This window comes from Rana temporaria, chromosome 5, assembly GCF_905171775.1.
Source record: "Rana temporaria chromosome 5, aRanTem1.1, whole genome shotgun sequence".
NCBI lineage: Eukaryota > Metazoa > Chordata > Amphibia > Anura > Ranidae > Rana > Rana temporaria.
The window spans coordinates 377,383,477-377,405,188 of NC_053493.1; the positions used below are offsets into that span (position 1 = coordinate 377,383,477).

General features: G+C 40.6%; 1 protein-coding gene across 1 annotated transcript in view; it reads left to right on the top strand.

The window, feature by feature from the left end:
- LOC120941315 (fibrocystin-L-like) overlaps positions 1-21,712 on the top strand; it is a 319,487-nt gene that overhangs the window by 264,456 nt on the left and 33,319 nt on the right. The window contains exons 60-68 of the mRNA XM_040354640.1: positions 1,709-1,882; positions 2,008-2,111; positions 4,521-4,647; positions 11,308-11,429; positions 14,321-14,411; positions 14,654-14,802; positions 14,891-15,013; positions 19,034-19,145; positions 20,719-20,835. Of these exons, the coding sequence (XP_040210574.1) occupies positions 1,709-1,882; positions 2,008-2,111; positions 4,521-4,647; positions 11,308-11,429; positions 14,321-14,411; positions 14,654-14,802; positions 14,891-15,013; positions 19,034-19,145; positions 20,719-20,835 (1,119 nt within the window). The remainder of the gene's footprint in view (positions 1-1,708; positions 1,883-2,007; positions 2,112-4,520; positions 4,648-11,307; positions 11,430-14,320; positions 14,412-14,653; positions 14,803-14,890; positions 15,014-19,033; positions 19,146-20,718; positions 20,836-21,712) is intronic.

The following is a 21,712-nucleotide window of genomic DNA, read 5'->3' on the forward strand; positions in this document are numbered from 1 at the left end:
TTGTTCCCAGCACATGATGAAGCTTTTAGAATATAGAAGGAATTCTCATAAAAAGCTCTCCTTTATTGATTTGCAATATTAAAAACAACAGTACCCATTTTAGCACAATCAAGACCATGGCATGGTCTTGCTGTTTTCAATGTTGTAAATAATTATACATTTTTTTAGTTACTCCCAAAATTCGTTATTATTTATTTTGTTTTGTTAAAAAATGCATTTGTCAGAAAATTTGAAATAATTAAGGTAGAATCTGTCAATTAAAGGCTTATGGTGTCTGTTGAATGTTCTAAGAAGATTCGACAAAGCAGCTAAACTGTACAACGCCGCAATCATACATTTCCGGTCGAATGCTTCGCCCACAAGCTAAAGTAGAATTATAATGTTGTATGACTAGTAATAATTATATTTATTAATTATTATTACTAGTCAATCAACATTAGAATTCTTCTATAGCCTATGGGCGGAGCATCTGACCATAAATGTCCACTCGCGGTGATCGTATGTTTTTAGCTGCTTCGTCAAATCTTCATGTCTCTAATGTCGAATCTTTTCTCTCTATGTAGAATAATCTTGGACTAATAGAGTTAGGTTAGGCACATTCAACCGCAGATTCAATAGACACAGATCGCTATTGTCACCATCATGTCGAATCTTCTACCTATATCGAACTGTTGTTGCAACAAAATGAAAAATAAAGCATTTTTTATGTCAGATATTACGGAGTTCGGATTCTGCGCGTTCGTTATTGTTTGTTAAAACAAACTCAAAAATCCCCTAAATTCGGATGAAAATGCATTTAGACAAAAACGAATGCACATGTCTAATGTTTTTCATTTCTGCTAGATCTCAAAGTTCCCTGCCTTCACTGTTCTTTGAGTCTTGCACTGTTGTTGGATGCATGCTATTGTGTTCACAGACTAATTTGTGCCTGCATTTTGTAACCTACTCTGTACAGAGTATGTACATCCGATGTACATACAACATGGAATCATTGTATTTGCAAGGTTCTTGAGGTAAGGAACTGAACGTTGTGGCTCCTGGGCTTAGCGTTCAGCTAACAGCCAGCAGTTTCATATTCAACCCATGCATTGACCAGCCAGACTCGCTGATTCCCAGTGCCATTTTAAAACTGCACAGGGACAAATAGCTACTGTCTCAGTGCTGTTTTAAAATGGCATCTTGGGACTCAATGCCTACATTTTACCATGGCCACCAAAACATTGAGCTATTAAGCCACACTGTGGTACATGCTATTTAGCCTTCAAGAAACTGTCTCTTGCATGAAGGAACCAGTTGGTTGTGTTTGCCTGCCATGCAAGGAGTTCCCATTACTCTCCTGTGCCTTGTCAATTAATTCTTCATTGGTATTGAACCAAGATAAAGAATTGAGAAATGACTGGAAATATTGGGCGAAACCATTAACTCCATTCAGTGGTTTATACCAAATTTCACTTTTCACCACACATTTAGTACAGATGTTACATTACTGGAGACTCATAGACCACATCTTTTCTTTTGGTCTTCTCCCCCTTTAATGCTGGGGTCCAATGTCAACCCATTCATGCACTCTGAAAAAGCATTGAAGATTAAGCTGGCGCTATATAAGTATGGGAAATGAATGCAACAATAAATATACAAGTAATGGTAACTACAGTCATGCTTGTGCTTTTTACAAGAATTTTTATACTCCATGTATTATTTCATGCAGCAAACACCTATCAAGTACCCAACACAAACCTGACCTACACTCTGGCAGCAGATGTGGCTCTGCTCACTAGAAACATCAAGATCATTGGGGAGGATTACCCAGGCTGGTCCAGTGAATCTTTCGGAGCTCGTGTTCTTGTGGGCAAATTTTCAGTCAATGGGATGGTCTATAAGGGTAAACTGAATATGAATACTGTTCTCTATATATATGTTGAACCTGCACCTCCTATCTCCCACCACACAAAAGGCAGCTATTTTAAATGTATGTCTTTATGTATGTTTTTATTTTACTCTTTGAAGGAAATGCAAGAATAGCGAATGTGGAATTCTACCACAGTGGTCAGGAAGGTTACAGAGACCCCATAGACCCCCGGTATTCCCTGGCTTTCCTCAACCTTGGAGAGGTAAGTGTCTTAGAGGTGTCTCTAAACATATCTACTCCGTGACCTATAGTACTGACTTAAAGCAGATTTTTTTTTTTTGCTACAGTTGCAGTCAATCTACCTGTAATTAAGTATATCCCGTGTCCTGAAGGCTGATGGTTAGCCTGTAGAAATCTTCTTCCCAGTGATGCCTGGTCCTCTTTACAATGCTGAACTTCCAGTGCTGTGGAAGTTAAAAACTTTTGGTTTAACATTATAATACATTGAAGGTCCTAATGGGTTCCTGACCCTTTTTCCCTCTCCATTAACAAAAGTCACTGCAATTGTTAACAGAATGTAACACATTCTGTCAATGAGGGAAGGGTGAATGAATACCAGAATCCTGTTCCTCATTTACAGAAAGTGTTACATTCTGCAAAAACAATGTAAGGACTTGATGGAAGAGAGAGGACAGAAAGGGACAGGTGCCTTTTGGGACCTTCTTCAATGTTCTGCAATGTTACACGTGAAGCTATTTACTCCAGCAGCATCAGAAGTTCAGCACTGTGAAGAGGAGGCATCACCTTAGAGAAGATTTCTACAGTAACTATCAGCCTACAGGATGTGGGATATTCTTCACTAAAGGTAAGATATGTGCATGCAGCTCTAGCAAAGAAGAAAAAAAAGAAGCTTAGTATTACTAAAGTTAAAACTTTTTTTTTTAGTTTTTGATAGAGTGGAGAGGGATTAGAACATCTGTCAGATTTTTATTGCTGTCGGTGCCCGCATTATAGAGATTCACCCTCTGTTTACCATGTTTACTGTTATCACTGAAAGTGAAAGTAAAAGAAAATCCCAAATTGCGAGTTTTCCCCTGAACAGGAATAGAGGGGAAATTTTCCAATGGAGACACTAGTCCTGGTGACAGCCAGGGATTCCTTCACTTTGAAGGTTTTTTTTTCCCACTTCCTGTCTGGTTATGGGGCGGGAAGTGACGGTAAATCTTCCCAATGAGACACAAATGATTTTTTTTTACAAGGGTTATAACCCTTTCTTATCCAAAATTTGAAAAAAAAATTGCCTTTAGTTCTACTTTAACCAAACATCAGCTATAAATACCAGTCACCTTTTTGCCACATTTATTAAATCAGTACTTTCTAAGCCATTGATATGCAACAGTTCTGACTTCACTGGACGCAAGTTAGGCACTAGGCGCCAGAATTTTCAGAAGGAAAATCCATCCAGAGAAGCTGCACTATCAGTTTATGTTATGAAAAACACTCTATGAATGGAAGAGTTGGGACTTTCATATAGCTTTTGCTGGAAGTTATAGCACAACTTCTATGAGTGGAGGAGGATGGCAGAATAGGTAGACATAATCTGCACTTTTGGCAAATGCCTGTGATAGGTGGAGCCATATTAACCCCCACAACACCAAAACATTGCAGCTGCAGGGGTATCTGGGGGCAGAGGGTGGAAGAATTCAAGAAAAGAGCAGCCACCAGCACATAGGACTCTTGCCATTCATGTAAGTACTAAACTTCAACTTTACCATATGGAGGACAGACAATTTATTTTAGGAAAATTCCTTCTACACACTACCGGTTTTCTCGGCAAGAAAATGGCTGGCAGAGCTTTCTTGCCGAGAAAACCAAGCGTGTGTACGAGGCTTTCAGGTTTCTCGATGGGAAATCTGGCCAGAATCTCGACGAGAAAAATAGAGAACCTGCTCTCTATTTTCTCGTCGAGATTCTTGTCGTCCTGTTTCCCGATGAGAAACCCGAGAGTGTGTATACTTACCTGTCGCTGTGGAAACCGTGCATTCTCAAAATGACTTTGACGCATGCGTGGTAGCTTCCATGGCATAGGTAGGGTGAAACAAGATGGCGGCGACGGCATTGAATGTGACGAGCACATGCTCGTCGTACGTGATGACGTCACTGCGTTCTTGCCTTTCAAGAGAACCGCGGTTCTTTCGAAATGTCAGTGTGTACACTCGGGCGGCAAGAGATTCTCGAGCAGCAAGAGATACAAGAATCTCGTCGGGAAAAACAAAATACATTTCCTGACGAGATTCTTGCCCGTGTGTACGAGGCCATAGAGTTGAGATGTTAGAAGTAAAGAAAAAATAACAATAGCAAATGGGTCCCTTTCATCTTAAAGTTTTATACCTTTGATTACTCTAAACATGTTTACATTTACTTACTGTTGGCTCACTACCACTGCTGGAAGTCTGCTCTAAGCATGCACTAAGGGAAGTTTGCTCATGGACTACGGGAAGTCTGTTCCAAGCATGCACTATGGTTAAAATAATTAACATTCTTGAATGTGCCTCCTACTTCATATGGCTCTGAAGGCTGGCAAAAAATATTTATAATATCTTGATAAGAAAATTATCGTAAAAAAAAAAAAACAACAATCTAGCAATTATAAAGTCTCTTGTTTTTTTAGGTATTATCCAATGAATCCTATGTCAAAGGATGTGCCTTCCATGATGGATTCTCCCCAGCAATTGGAGTATTCAACACAAATGGACTTAACATTGATGACAATGTTATTCATTTCACTGTCGGAGAAGGTAAATACTAAATCAGGGGTTTCAATTTTATCTCAGGCCACATCAGCATTATGGTTGCCCTCAAAGGTCCGGTTGTATTTGTAAAACAATATAAATTTATCCTGGGCTTTTTTCAGCTTTTTATTTTCAGGAACCTGACCTTGCCCTTCTCGCTGAACCACATTGAATGATGGGTGTGGCCAAATAGCACTGTGGTAGGATCTTAAGGGAGCAATAAATACCAGGAGTGTGTTGAGTGCAGAGTTCAGGGGTGCACTATGTACAGAGTGTGGAGTTCAGAACTCTTTCACCTGCTACTCAAACATGTATTGATAGCAGAGAGTCACTGTGGTGCATACAACAAATATACAATATGAATCAAATATTGTCATTCAATAAAATATATAGTGAACAATGACATATTTACATATGACGAAACGTGCTAATGCATAGTTTTTATATAGTCCATAAAGTGTTTCCAGTGGATGAAGTGACTCTCCAAAGTGAGTAATAATAAAACAGTAGTCTGTAGGTATTCCACCACCGATAAAAAAGAGAGGCTTACCAGATATGTTGAACCCAACTAGGCATACGCCCAATGAGTCAACAGAGCTTGTGGTGTAGCACACCCAGGGAAGGAAAGTATATCAGCATACACAGCTTCCAATGAAGACATATAACGCGGAAGACCATCACAGTATTGTTGCCAGTCCTAAAAAGGCATCCTCTGGCCTTTTTAGGACGAAACGTCGGGACGGGCCCTGCTGATGCCACTGTGTCATTTGAGTTTATCTACATGCTTTTAATATCTTCTCAAATGTGAGTGTCCATTTTTTACTTATACAATAAATGTTTCTTATTGAAATAGTATCACACTATGTGGCCTATTTTCTCTCCTTCTGCCGATTTATTATTTGGATGAATTGCCTTTGAGTTTGTGTCACTGCATCCTTGGTTGAACCCTACTGGCAACAATACTGTGACGGTCTTCCGCCTTATATGTCTACATTGGAAGCTGTGTATGCTGATATACTTTCCTCCCCTGGGTGTGCTACACCACAAGCTCTGTTGACTCATTGGGCGTATGTCTAGTTGGGTTCAACATATCTGGTAAGCCTCTCTTTTTTATCGGTGTTGGAATACCTACAGACTACTGTTTTTTTTTTTTTTTTTTTTTTTTTTTTAGATCATTTAGGCCAACTCGCAAAATGAAGAATAGGAAAAATAGCTTATTACATTAACATGCTATTATGGCACTAAATTATTTACACCCCCCCCCACCCCTTGGCTCCCAGGAATCTCAGACTTATCCCTCAGGATACTAGAGCACCCTCTAGCATTTATAGATCATTAATGGTATATGAATTCCTCAAGGAAAAGACCATAAAAGAGGAGGCTATTGTTTTCATGCTACTACCTATGGCCTGTTAATAGCTTAACCTTACTCTCTCTGCGTAACTCCAAGTTTTTTTATAGTCTCTCCATTTTTCCCATTTCTCCCTATGTTCTCCGATCATCTCTAGATGACTGACCTTTAACTCTTCCAGTCTGTACGTTTCCTCCACTTCGTCTATCCAGTTCCAGACGTGTGGACTTTCCGTCTCCTGCCACATTTTGGGTATAAGTTTCTTAGCGGCATTTAGAAGATGAGGAAGTAAGGACTGCTTGTATTTTTTTTTTTCCCTCTGGGCTGCAATGAAAGAGCACGACCCAAGGGTCTCTCTTTAAGTCTTCGCCCGTAATAACCTTGATTTGGCTCAAGATTATGTCCCAGTAGGTTTGAATTTTTGGGCATAACCACCAAAGGTGGGCCATCGTGCCTCTTTCTGAACAGCCCCGCCAACACTCTGCGGTCTGATCCGCTTTGTATTTGTTTGCTTTATCCGGGGTGATATACCACCCTGAGAAAACCTTGTAATTTATTTCAGCAGTTCGTATATCGATTGCGGATGCATGGGTAAGGTGCATAATCCTCTTAAAACAATTTGTCCCTCTTGTGATTCCTAACTCTCTTTCCCATTTACCTATAAAGGGTGTTTCACTCCGTGAACCTATCTTTACCAATAACTCATATAATTTAGTGATAGTGCCCTTTGAATTCTTAGTTTTGCAAATCTTCTCAAGTGGGGTTAGCTCCGCATCCGTCCGTAATGGGCGGGGGAGGTGCCGCACAAAGTGGTGCAACTGTGAATAATGCCACCTATCTAGATTCCAAAATTCCGTTTTGGCTCTCAAATCTTCATAGGTCATTATTTCTCCGTCTTTAATGATATCCCCTAAGTGAACAGTGTCTACTTTAATCCAGTTCCCTCCAATTTTAATTTCGCCTGGTGCAAAGTAAGAATTTTCTTTTAAGTTCATTAATGGGGAATTAAATTTCCCCTCTAATTGTGTCAGGGTCCTGTCCCACATTCTTAAAGTGTCCCGTGTTAAATCTTGTGTTTTGTGATCTAGTGCTCTGTGTTGTGCAGGGATCCAAATAATATTATTCAAATATTTACTTGTTGATGCTTTCTCAATTTGGACCCACCTTTTGTCCCTCCTATCCCGTGCCCATTCTATGGCCCGTGATAAGACCGCTGCCTTATAATAGCTTTTAATATCCGGAACTGCCAGACCGCCGAGAGGCTTTCCCTGTTTTAAGATGGAAAGGGATATTCTGTGCTTCTTATTTTTCCAAACATAGTTTAGTAACAAGGCATTGAGAATTCTCAAATATTGCTGAGGGAGGGCTATGGGAACTAATAAAAATTTGTAAAGAATTTTTGGGACAACAACCATCTTCAGCATATTAATACGCCCTATCCATGATATGGGTTTATTTACCGTTCTTTTTAATTCGCTCTTGATCTCATTTAATAAGGGAACGTAGTTTATTTTATACATCTTCTGGGCTGTGTTGGCCAATTTAATACCTAGGTACTTAAGTTCCTTGGTCCAGGGAAACGCACAGATCTCCTTGACACGTCCCACCTCCTTTTTGTTTAAGTTGATATTCAGAATCTCCGATTTAGTTACATTCATTTTGAAGTTTGAAAAGGCACCGTATTGTTGCAACACTTCAGAGAGCTTAGGAATAGAATTAACCGGATTGGTCAGGTAGAACAAAATATCATCGGCAAAGGCCGATAGTTTATGTTCCTCTCCTTCTACTCTAACTCCATTGATGTCGGGGTCGTTACGAATTGTAGACAGCAGAGGCTCTAACGAAAGAATGAAAAGAAGAGGGGACAGGGGACATCCCTGCCTTGTCCCGTTTTTCATCTCAAAGGAATCAGAAAATGTTCCATTGATTTTTATTTTTGCAGTGGGATGGTGATAGAGTGTTTTAATCCAACGGGACATCCTGTTTCCTAATCCCATAACCTTTAGAGTCTCCATCATGAGCCCCCAGTCTACCCTGTCAAAAGCTTTTTCAGCATCAACTGACAGAAATAGACCTGGGGGCACATTCTGCCTTATGGACTGCTGCAAAAGGATTGCCCTGAGGCTGTTATCTTTACCCTCTCTGTTGGGCACAAAGCCTACCTGGTCGGGGTGAACCAAGACGTGCATAGCCCCTTTCAGTCGCCCCGCAAGAATCTTAGCAAAAAGCTTGGTATCTATATTTAGGAGAGAGATAGGTCTGTATGCCGAACAGAGAGAACTATCTTTCCCTTCCTTCAAAATTAATGCGATCACTGCCGCAGTGGCTTCCCTACTGATTTCGAATTCAGACCCGAGTCCATTGAAGTATTTGCACATCCACGGTATCAAGATGTTGCTATATCTCTTATAATACAGGGAAGAAAACCCATCCGGTCCCGGACTTTTTCCGCCAGCAGTGGTGTTTAGAGCTACTTTTATTTCTTCTTCGGTTATGGGGCGGTCCATATTTAAGCTATCCATCTCCTCTAATCTGGGAAGTCCTGCCCTGTCTAGGAAGTCTCGGATCTTCCCCTCTTTTTCCCCTGCCTGGTACCTTTGGTTTTTTAATGTATAAAGTTCCTCGTAATAACCTTTGAAGGAATCCGCAATTTCTCTGGTTGCATAAACCATTTTCCCGTCTTTCCTTTTGATTTTTTCGATGTAGTTTCTAGCTTTCTTTTTTTGAGCCATTTTGGCTAAGAGCTTGCTTGGTTTGTTGCCCCATAGGTATCTCTCTTTGGAGATACAGTTAAGTTTATTTCTCGCTTCCTGTTCCATAATCTCCTTGAGAGCATCTCTTTTAATAATTAAATTTAGATATGTTTCTTTTAATCCCTGCTCTTTATGTTCACGTTCTAAAATCCCTATCTCTTTAATCAGGATGTTTGCATTACTTTTCATCTCTTTTTTTTTTTTGGCGCCCTCCGCAATTAGGATTCCTCTAATGTACGCTTTGTGTGTCTCCCAGAGGGTTGCGCTGTTTATCCCTTCTGTATCGTTGATATGAAAAAATTGTTTCAATTCCGCCTCTACCCTACTTGCCCCTCCTTCATCTCGTATCAGACTATCATCTAGACGCCACACCGGCCCCTGTCTCTTTTGTGTAGAAAGTTTGACTTTCATAGAAATTGGTGCATGATCTGACAACGTCATAATTCCTATGTCCGTCTCTGTTATAGAGTCCAGCAACCTATGGTCCGCCAAGATGAAGTCGATTCTGGAGTATGTTCCGTGGGGGGTAGAGTAAAACGTGAAATCGTGCGCTTTTGGATGAAAGATCCGCCATACATCAACTAGTTGGTGGTCATGAATCTTCTGTTTAATTCTTTGTAGAAGCCCGTTTCTTGTCTCCCTCCCACGGAACGTACTGTCTTCTTTCGGATCCAAAACAAAATTAAAATCGCCCATCAGAATAGTGTATCCCTTTGCGAAATCATTCAATTTTCCCAGAATTTTCCCAAGGTATTGGGTTTGGTGGACATTTGGGGCGTATATATTTGCTAAGGTATAAACAATATTGTCAATCCTTACCCATACAGACTACTGTTTTATTATTACTCACCTTGGAGAGTCACTTCATCCACTGGAAACACTTTATGGACTAGATAAAAACGATGCACTAGCTGTTTTCATCATATGTAAATGTGTCATTGTTCACTATATATTTTATTGAATGACAATATTTGATTCATATTGTATATTTGTTGTATGCACCACAGTGACTCTCTATACATGTCTGAGTAGCAAGTGTTCACGTTTATCATATTTAGCGCACTTTACCACTTTGTTTATTCACACACAGATTGATCCTTTGTTGTGCTGGCTTCTATTGTTTGTTTGTAGACAGTGCATTTTTCCCTCCCTTTTTTTTCCATTCAGAACTCTTTCACCTGCACCTGCATCTCCTTTGCCCCTGCTGTGAGTGCAGGGCAGGCAGGGATCTGTGAGAGCAAAGCTGTCCTTGTAAACACAGAAGACTTCTGTGTTTGCAAGTGACAGTGAGCAGGGAAAGGAGAGCGGGAGCCAGGAGTGGCAGGATGGAGTGGCACTATGTTCCAGCTGGAAAAAAAACAGGGCTACATGATATAGCTTAGTGGGCTGGATTTGGCTCACAGGCCTTGTGTTTGACGCATGTGCTCTTTATTATTATTACAAAAAAAATCAGCATAGATTGGCATTAAAAATAGGGTTAAAGTCTGTGAAAATACATGCATGGAACTTTGGATATATACCTTTCTGGACTTCAGCCTGAAGTTTAGGTATACCAATTTGTACACAGTTATACTGGTTCTACTTGGATCAAGGTAGCTTATTAGATAATCAGTTCTGTGCCAAGAGACTGCCCTGCTGCAGTGTGGACACAGGAGGTTGCTCGCCTACCATGGGCACCATTCAGAGAACACTATGCATTTAAATTCAATGAATGCAAAGCATTCACTGATGAGGTGGAGAGGTGGGGTGGTGTCAGTTACTGTAGCAGAGATGCCTTCTACAACAATGATTTTCAGCTTCTACGGGAATTATCCAAGTGTGGAACTTAAAATACTTACATTGGTCCAAACTGGACAATTATAACTATGTAAAAATCATCCTTAATAAATTATGAATAAAAAAAAAAACTTTACTATTGTGCCTTTTGTCAAAATGCTCCAATATCTCTTATATTATATCGTAGGACAGGGGTCTCCAAACTTTCTATACAAAGGGCCAGTGCACTGTCCTCCAGACTTTAGAGTGGCTGGACTGTGGCCAGTGTGAGTAGAATATGTCCCGGCATCAGGGGCAGTAAACAATGCGTCAGGCTTTGTGGTTAGTGGGAGTAAAAAAAAAAAAGATAGTGCCTGTGGTCAGTTGTAGGAGAAATAGTGTCCCTTAATCAGTATCAGTTGGATGAATAGGGCCCCATCTTTGGTATCAGAGGGATGAATAAAGCCACATTACTGGTATCAGTGTGGGGACTATTGCCCCATTGTTGATATTGGTGATGGGAATTATGCCCCACTGTTGGTATCACTGAGAGAAATAGTGCCCCAAGGGCTGGATAAAGGCTAGCGAATGGCCCAAGCTTGGAGACCACTGTCCTAAGGATTAGGATATCTGTAAAACAATGATAAAGCATTATATTTTTCTCTTTAAACAAAAGTTATTTCCTACCCAAAATTTTCAGGAACAGATTGTTCATTACTGCAAATTGCCAGCATCATGTGACTAATAAAAGGAATTTATATGAAGCCAACCATTTTTGTTTTTTTAAATGTTGCTTATTTAATCCAGGAATTAGAGTGTTGGGAGATCGAGTGAATGTGAGAGGAAATCTTGTGACTCTTTCTGTCTGGCCTGGTACATATCAAGGCAGAATGGAGACAACTAACACTTTGTGGCATGCAGGAATAGCGGTTGGTATTTTGTGTTACAGATTTTTTTGCTTAATGTCTTTGTGGTTCTTTGTGAATAGCTACACAATAATATAACATAAATAATTTAAGAACAAAAAAAGAGACATTTAAGCAATGGCAGTATTAGGTACCTGCAGTCTTAAATAAAGCCTACCAGTAGATATTCCGTCATTACCTGTTTTTGCTGGAAAAATAATAATTTTTTAACCACTTCAATACAGGACCTTTTCACCCCCTTCCTGCCCAGACCAATTTTTATTTTTCAGCACCGTCGCACTTTGAATGACAATTGCCATGCAACACTGTACCCAATAGAGCTTTCTTTTGGTGGTAGTTGATCACCTCTGCGTTTTTTTTTTGCGCTATAAACAAAAGAACAGCGACAATTTTGAAAAAAAAACATAATATTTTTTACTTTTTGCTATAATAAATATAAAAAAATAAAAAATATAAAAAATTACTCAGTTTAGGCCGATACGTATTCTTCTATATATTTTTAGTAAAAAAAAATCGCAATAAGTGTACATTGATTGGTTTGCAAAAAATTTATAACGTCTACAAAATAGAGGATAGAATTATGGCATTTTTTTTACTAGTAATGGTGGCGATCTGCGATTTTTTTTTCATTGTGACTGTGACATTGCAACAGACATATCGGACACGTTTGACACATTTTTGGGACCATTCGCATTTATACAGCGATCAGTGCTATAAGAATGCATTGATTACTGTATAATGTGAGTGGCAGGAAAGGGGTTAATACTAGGGGCGATCAAGGGGTTAAATGTGTATCCTATGGAGTGATTCTAACTGTAGGGGGACGGGGACTCACAAGGGGAGGAGACCGATCAATGTTCCTCTGTACTGGGAACACACTATCAGTCTCCTCTCACCTGACAGGACGTGGATCTGTGTGTTTACACACACAGATCCACGGTCCTGCTTTGTTTACGGGCAATCATGGGGGCCCAGCAGATATCGTGGCCGTCGGGCATGTGCACCGGGTCCCGAGAGATGCGGTGGGCGCGCGCATCCGGCAGAGCCCGAGCGAGCGTGCCCCCTAGACGGCCGGGAAGCCCAGGACGTCATATGACGTCTGCCCAGGATGGAAGATCCCTCCTGCGGACCTCATATTACAATAGCCAGGTTTAGAAGTGGTTAATAGGCAGGCCAGTGTCAACTACATTTTGTTGGCCTGGAAAATATTAGCTGATATCTTTTCAGTTTAATGTCTATGGATAGCGTCTGTCCCAGTCAAATAAATAATTCATGGGAAGCAATGTGCAAATCCTCAGCTGCCAGAAGAGTACACACAAGTGTTTGCTGCCTATTATCTCCTTCACTGGCTGGTGCAAGCCATTGGCAGGTACAAGTGTTATGCCGCGTACACACGATCAGACATTCCGACAACAAAACCGTGGATAATTTTCCAATTTTAAGATCCTGAGTGTAACATGAACATAATAGGGTTCATTTACTAATGCCAAATAGACTATTCACTTTGCAAGGAAACTTTCCCCAGAGCTTAGTGAATGAGGTGAAGCTCTGCTGATTTTTATAATCCAATGAGCTTCTGTCGAATTGCAGTTTTGCTTTACTTTCCTTGCACATGATTGGTTATTCTTTGCAAAGTAAAATAGTGGCATTTCACCAAATTCACCAAGCTCTGAGAAATAAATCCCTTACAAAGTCAACAGCCTAATCAATCCCAATGAATCTCATCAAATATAATTTATTTATTTATCTGTCTAGGTGTTTCCATGTAATGCGCTTTATTACTGAGCATTTGGATTCAAAGTTTGTGTATGGGGTACAACTTCCCCAAAGCCTTACATTTTTCCCAGGTTATACTGTGTTGTGTGTGAATTAAATAGTGTTATAAAGTGCTCTCCACCACCTCCTCAATGCAGCAAAACGACTCATACCAATTCACTGGCAGAGTTTGCATATTCCAAGTGAACAGGATTGGCTGGGGAAGGTGGGGAGATCATGGAGGCAGAGAACTGGCTTGCGAATTGTAGGGGCACTCAACAAAAAGTTTGACCCTACATGGGCGGAGTGGAAGGCCCACTTACATGACACAGCCACGCTCTCTTCAAGTTTGGATGAGGCATTAGCGGATCCCTCCTTCGGGAGACTCATCCAGGCGCACCATCAGTCAGATACCCTAGACCCCACTTGAATGTGGATTCATCTCACCAGTAAACCTGATGGGTGCTGGTCCGTATGCCTTCTTGTCTCTTACTTTCTCTTCTTTTCTCCTTCTTTTTCTTTGCTCCCCATCTAAAACACTATTCTCTTTCTCCCTCCCTTTCCTCAACTGTTTGCTGTGAATTTGTTTGCTTAGTTTTGTTTAGTTTTTTTTTATGTATTGTCTCCATGGGACACTTGGGTGTGTTTTTTCTGGGCTACCTGGACGGTCTCCAGTTTGTTTGACTATTCTTGGTACCTCAGGTTTATTTAAAATGTTCCTTAGTAAGGGAGTCATTTTTGTAACTACCCAAGAGCTGGGGCATTTGGCCATCCTACCCTCCACTAGATTGGAGGGGAGACCTGCTCACGTGGATCGAATGTCCGGGGCAGGCAGGGTGCCCCTTTGTCCCTGTATTGTTGCTTGCTGTTACTCCCAGTTGAAATGGTTGTCCGAGTTCAGACTGGGCAGGCCCCCCTGGTGTCCCTCACTTTCCCTATACCTGTTCCCTTCCCCTTGTCCTTTGTCTCCCCCCCTCTTCCCCCTAACCCCCTTGGTTGTTGTTTTTTTTGGCTATGTTGTACTGTGCAACTGTCAATATTACTTGAAAATGAAAATAAAGATTATGCAAAAAAATATAGTGTTATACGTAACTATAACATTTAAAAATATATCTTGTTTTTATCATTTCCATATTTAGATCAATGACGGCAGTCACATTGTACTACAGAATAATACAGTGGCGGGATTTGAACGAGCAGGATATCAAATTAATGGTGAACCTTGTTCAGGTGAGAATTATATTAGTATATTTTACACAGAAACACAAAGATTTCCTTTAATATCATTATCTGATTAAAATTTTACTACACCAAGTCTAATTGGTGGTAAAGTAAGCGCCAACACCATCCAACCCCGAAGCTTATCCAAGGTGGACTCCTGTAACACGAAGACTGAGAAGGAGTGGTTCAGTGGAGTTGCACTTTAAAGCCAGTCATCAGACGGTAAACAGTTGACTCTTTTGCTGTTACAGGTTTCTCTAATCCTGATTCAGCATGGTACAACAATGAAGCTTATGGTGGGTTATATGGCGTCTTTATGAATGCAGATGGCCTTCCAGTGTGTTCACGTGTGAGAGGGTTTTTGATATGGAAATGCTGGGATTATGGAATCTACACTCAGGTAAGTTATAGACAAACAGACATGTAGGTGTGTTGTATGTTATTGTAAAACACAGTCTAAACTTTGATGTCTGTGTTGTGTTTTGTAGACCGTCTCCTCATTGCAGATCTCTGATGTGATCCTGGCAGACAATGGAATGGGTATACTTTCTATAGTCTACACTCCTCCTTCAGTTTCTCACGTAATCTCCAATAAGACTGTTCAGATCACGGTATGAAAGTCAGTCATCAGATACTGGAATTTACATTGATTTATGTGTTACTAAAATAGATGCATGTCTAATAGGCTTGTGAGAAATTCATAGTCTTTATATACTAAAAATTTCAAAATTGGGAGATTTTTGAGGGATTCCGTTTTGGCAAAATGCAATTGAGTCATTGACTAATGTGAAATTAAGATTTTTTTTGTGATTTATAGGGGAACAAATGGCTTTAAATGTTTTCTGTGGGTTACAGAAGCTCCCCTAACTGTCCTTCATGAGTGCCAAAAAACGGTTCCTTGTTACTCTTAATATTTTTCCTTTTTTTTTTAAAGAAAGCTAAAAAACAGACAACAAAAATAAAATTAACATTTTTAATAAAATGAAAGCAACAGAGCATGAATAAGGCCTTGTACACACGACCGTTTTCCTCGACAAAATCCATCAAGAAACTTTGTGACAGAGCTTTTTTGCCGAGGAAAACGGCCGTGTGTATGTTTTTCGTCGAGAAAACTGTCGTGGATCTCGACGAGAAAAAAAGAGAACAAGTTCTCTTTTTTCTCGTCGGGAGTCTCAATTTCCTTGTCGTGTTTCTCGTCGGGCTGGTTTACGACGAGAAACACGTTCGTGTGTATGCTTAGAAACCCGCGCATGCTCAGAATAAAGTATGAGACGGTAGCGCACCTTCGGTAAAAGTAGCGTTCGTAATGGAGATAGCACATTTGTCACGCTTTAACAGACTGAAAAGCGTGAATCGTCTCTTACCAAACTTTTACTTAACACGCAGTAACATGAGATTAGCAAAAGCAGCCCCAAGGGTTGTGCCAGTGGAATCGAACTTCCCCTTTATAGTGCCGTCGTATGTGTTGTACGTCATCGCGTTTGAGAACCACAAGATTTTGTCTTGACAGTCTGTACGCAAAGAAAGCTTGACAAGATTCTCGACAAGCCTGACAAGGAACTCGTCGAGGAAAACGATGTTTCTTTTACGACGAGTTTCTCGGTCGTGTGTACGAGGCCTTAGGATCAAAACACACACACAAAAAGAAAAACTTCAAATACAAAGTAGACTAAATGAAATAGACAAATTTTCCCCTAAATACACCTAAACCAAAAAGTTCACACTTTTTAAAACATTTTTACAAGTGTATTTTTAAACAAATTTGAGCAGTTTAATGAGAAAAATTAAGAGGTTCCACTTTGACAACCTTTTGCCAAATACAAAAGCAGTCATTTTACGACAAAGTCAGTTTCAGCAAAATGTTATCCCTTATCTCAATATTTAAAAAAAAATCTATAATATTGTCCGGTCTCTGAGGGAATAAAAAGTCCCATTTATTTGTAGATAATTAAATAGAATCAAATATATATCAAATATATGCGGGCCAAAATCTGACACCCTTAAAAATATTTTGTTTGTGGTTACCCTCTATCTTTCTGCATAGTGTCAGACTTAGGGGTCTATTTTTTCAGTGTTTTTGCCCAATATTCACAAAAAAAATTTGCAAGACTTACCCATTTTCACATAAAATTCAACTAAAAATATTGAACACATTGACAAATTAATTATTGTTTTAAAAGGAACAGTCTTCATCATGCATACTAGTCAGAAAGACTAGATTTTTGTTAATATAATGCTTTCAACAAAAACATTTGAACTCAAACGCAAAATCATATCTTAAGTATTTTGCTATATGTCCAATATACACTGCTCAAAAAAATGAAATTAACACTTTAAAAACAGATCTCAATGGGGACAAATATCATGCTGCATATCTATACTGATATGGACTGGGTAATGTGTTAGGTACGTAGGGATGCCAAATCCTTAACCAGTTGCCCACCGCCCGCCGCAGTTTTACGGCGGGAGGTCGGCTCGGCTGCGCAATATCACGTTATATTACGTGATGCATGTGGCCAGCTAGGGGGCGGGCAAGCGTGCGCACCCCCCCCCCCCCCCCCCGCTGTCCCCGACGATCAGATTTGTTTTGGGACTCATCAATCTCCAGGCCCTGGCCAATTAAATCTGGCCTGGACCTGGTGATCGCTTCTGCCCAATGACATCCTTCCCCTGTCTGTGTAGCTGTAAACATTGACAGGGCCTCGTGACAGACTTTTCGTTCCAGACCGAGAGGAGAGAGCATCAAAAAGTAAGTTGCACAACACTACACTGACACCAGGTCACGTAGGCACACAATTCACCCCCTGATCACCTCCCGATCACCCCCCCCCCCGTTAACCCCTTCACCACCTGTCACTGTGTCACCCAGTACAGCAATCAGATTTTTTTTGATCGCTGTACTAGTGTCATTAGTGACTAAAATTAGTGTTAGGTTAATTAGTCTTAGGCCCAGATAGGTCTAGGGACCCCCCCTAACCCCACCAATAAAGGTTTAACTTCTTGGTTACCCCCTGTCACCAGTGATCACAGTATAAGTGTCACGGTTGACGAAGTTTAGCTAGTTTATTTTTTATAGCGTCAAGGCACCCGCCATATTTTTCCCAATAAAGGTTTAACCCCCTGATCGCCCGTGGGTGATCAAAGTTGGGTTTTAGCGCCAGATAGAGTCTGCATTGCCCCAGGCAGTGTCAGATTAGTGCCAGTAGCTCTAACACCCACGCACGCACCATACACCTCCCTTAGTGGTATAGGATCTGAACTGATCTGATCAGATGTATACTAGCGTCCCCTGCAGTTTAGGGTTCCCAAAAATGCATTGTTAGCAGGATCAGCCCAGATACCTGCTAGCACCTGCGTTCAGCCCCTTTGCCCAGCCCAGCCCACCCAAGTGCAGTATCGATCGATCACTGTCACAAAACACATAACAGCAGTCAGGCCTGATCTCTGCGATCGCTAACAGTTTTTTGGTAGCGTTTGACTCAGTCGCTGACAGTCAGGTCCTTTTTTACCTTTGAATCTTACCAGTGTACCACTAAATTTAGAGCCCAAAATGGCAAATCGAAGGTACACTAGTAAAGAGGCCTACACGTTTCTGAGCCTGACAGATAGTGAAGAGGAGGTCACTCATCAGTCAGATTCTGGCTCAGAATACGATCCTGTAGACAATAGCTGCTCCCTGACAGATAGCTCTGACGACGGAGTTGTGGTCCCTGCTAGGATCAGGTGTACCAGACCCTGATCTTCTTCTGCTGTCGTTGAGGTGCAAAAACCGCAGGGCTCTCGTATGGAGCAGAGAAGTAATAGCGACGCTATTCCTTCTGGTGAACTGGCAAGCGGCCTAGTACACCCTGGTTGTACATCCAGCACTGCAGTATCACGTGGTGACGTGGTGAGTCCCATAAGTGCAGTTCAAGCTAGTGAGGTGGTAAGCACAAGTAGTGTCCCACTGCCACCAAGAAGAAGACAAAAACAGGCCCTGTCGTGCCCTTCCTGCTGCATTCGCCAATCCTGATTGGGTATCCACCACTTCTGCAGCACTGGCCAACCTGGAATTCAGGTGGAAACAGATGATTTTATGTCAGGAAAGAGGGGGAGAGCAAGCGACCCCCCCCCGGATCATACCAGGCCACATGTCCTCAACATGGGGGGTAGGTGCTGTGGGGCAAGGGGTCCACAGGACAACTATTAGTCTTACACTCCACAAATCTGGCCTTTATTAAAGAGTGGCAAGAAGAAAGCCATTTTTGAAAGAAAGCCATAAGAAGTCCCGTTTGCGAGAAGCCATGTGGGGGACATGGCAAACATGTGGAAGAAGGTGCTCTGGTCAGATGATACCAAAATTTCTCAGTTTATTAATACCTATTAAGGCCCCTCGACTGCATAGGCTATTTTCCAAAAAAGGCTAACTTGCTCTTTAAATATAGTCAGTTCTGTAGACATCCTACTGAAACATTTATATTATATGTATGCATATGTTTTTTATTATTATTATTATTATTATTATTATTATTATTATTCCCAATTTTAATATATACAAATAAAGATAGTATTTTTGTTTTATTAAACCACATAGTAGCCTTTAGTGGCTTCTTAATTCCATTTTACAATAAGCTCTTCTGTCTATTTTACAGAATTCACTGCTTGTTGGTAGCAGTCCCAACTTTGATTGCACTGATATTCTCACAGACAGTGACCCCAACATCAAACTTTCTGGCCAACATCGCAGTTGCAGACCTCTGACAGGTAAACTCTAAACTACCAATTATATAAAAATAATGAAAAATATTGGGTCTTCCCAACATTTTATTTGGATGAACAAAACCGCTTTGTGTATTTCAAAGTAGAACTAAAGGCAATATTATTTTCCTTTTGGATAGAGTAAGGAGGGGTTATAACCCCTGTCCATTTCATTTTTGCCCTCTCTGTCCCATTAAGAATTTTCCCTTCACTTCCTGTCCCACAGCCATAACAGAAAGTAAGAGGAAATCCCACCAAACTGACAGACTTCTCAGTTGTCCCCATGGTTTTCAGAACTTAGTGTCCCTTTTGGAAGATATCCCCCCCAATACATTTTTAGGGAGCAACTAAAAATGTGGGTTTTTCTTTCACTCTCACTTTTGATAACAGGACAAATAAAGAGGGTGTATCTCCCTAAAAAGGACACTAATACCAATCAATATCTGACAGGTATTCTAATCCATATTTACAGTGTCTAAAACAGAAAATTGTATCATACTTACCGTAATTTTCTTTTCCTGGTGACTATCCATGGCAGCATCCATGTGAGAGTAGCCCCACCTACTCCCCCTTACAGGATCAGTGCATAGCTTTAAAGAGTTAACACCCACACAACAGCCTCTTTCTTGTACATCGCTAGGAATGAACTGGGTGGGTTCGGTATGCTGCCATGGATAGGCACCAGGAAAAGAAAATTACAGAAAGTAATGTATGACAGCATACATGTGATAGATCAATAACTAGCACCAGGGTGGGAAGCTTCAGCAAATTCTATAATAAGAAAGTGAGTAAGCTACTGACTTCACACCAAAGACAGCTTTAGTGAGGACTACTAAACCCATCGGTAGTGCTAAAAGAACTTGCCATAATAGAACCTGATTGTCTCTTCTGCCTGTCGTGTTGGCTGCCATCTCTGCATAAGGTGCCCACGATGTCCAGATGCTGCTGGAGAAATGTACAGCAATTACTTTTGGTGGTTGCATCCTAGCCATATAAAGCGGGACCTGAGAATTAACTTTAGGAACCGCAAGGTGATTGTGCGCTGGAGAATGGGTCGTTGTGTGGGTGTTAACTCTTTATAGCTATGCACTGGTCTTGTGGGCAGAAGTAGGCATGGCTGCTATAACATGTATGCTGCAATGGAGGCACCAGGAAAATTGTTTGCCTTTAATTATACTTTAAATAAGTCGGTCTGGAGTGACGCTGGATCAAGTGAGGATAATGCAATTATTGGGAAATTTTTTATCTTAATGCATGGAATACATTAAGGTAAAAACATGTTTAGCCTTTAGAACCACTTTAATGGTATAACTTAGAATTATCATGTGGACAATTACTGTATTGACAGAAAGGAAAGTATGACCAATGAGCGATCATGGATTACATCCACAGCTATTGTAAGGGAAAAATTGTGTAAACATAATAATTTACCAGCAGTTGATGCTATGAGTTATATCTATAGATACAACTGATTATGTAAAAAAACAAAAAAAAACAAGTTGTATTATAGTGCAAATCTTCCTTTATTGTGTAAGTTTATATATACAAGGTGTGATATGTATTGTATTTTCTCCAACAGGAGGCAGAAGTGGCATCTGCTGGCCAACCTTTGCCTCTGGTCATAATTCGGCCCCAGTAAAGCCGATGGCAGGATTATCGAACTACAATGCAATCAGTGGACTAATGACTGTGGAAGGTAATATTTTAATAGCACCTTGTATGTTCATAATTGCTCCTAAGCTCATGCACGTGTTTATGTTTTGATAGACAATCCAGGCATAAGTCATAAGCTCAATCACACAGGGGTTGATTTACTAACGGCAAATACACTATTCACTTTGCGAGGGAAGTTGCACTTTGACAGGGAATTTGCTCCAGAGCATATTGAATGAGGTGATGCTCTGCTGACTTACTTCATCCAATCAGGTGCATGAAAAAATGCTTTTTAGTTATTTTCCTTGCAGATGAGTGGATGTTGTTTGGAAAGTGAAATTTCACCACATTCACTAAGCTCTGGAAGAAATTCCTTTTCCAAGTGCAACTTCCCCTGCAAAATTATTAAATTGTTAATTTGTCTTAAGTGAATTACTCCTCAGTATATGCTCCATGTATTTTCTGCTTTACTACCGCAGCAGGAGGCATCTTCAATGTCCACAGTTCAGTAGTACTGGTGCTCATCTATCTGAGGGATGACTATGAAAACATGGCTGATGAAACTTCCTTAGTTAAATATTCCAATCTCGCCATCCATCTTGCTGTATACTAAAAGGATACTAAAAAAGTAGCAACTCATTGATGAGGCCACCCCTATCGAGATTCAAGTATTTCTGATAGCCAATTTACTAAATAACTCTTAAGCCCTGGACACACGATCAGATATCTGATGGAATCTGATCCGATGGATTTTTTCAATGGATATCCGATGAAGCTTACTTTCATCAGTCTTGCCTACACACCATCAGTCAAAAATCCGATCGTGCCAAAACGCTGTGACGTACAACACTATGACGAGCCCAAAAAAATGATGTTTAATGCTTTCGAGCATGCGTCGACTTGATTCTGAGCATCGACTT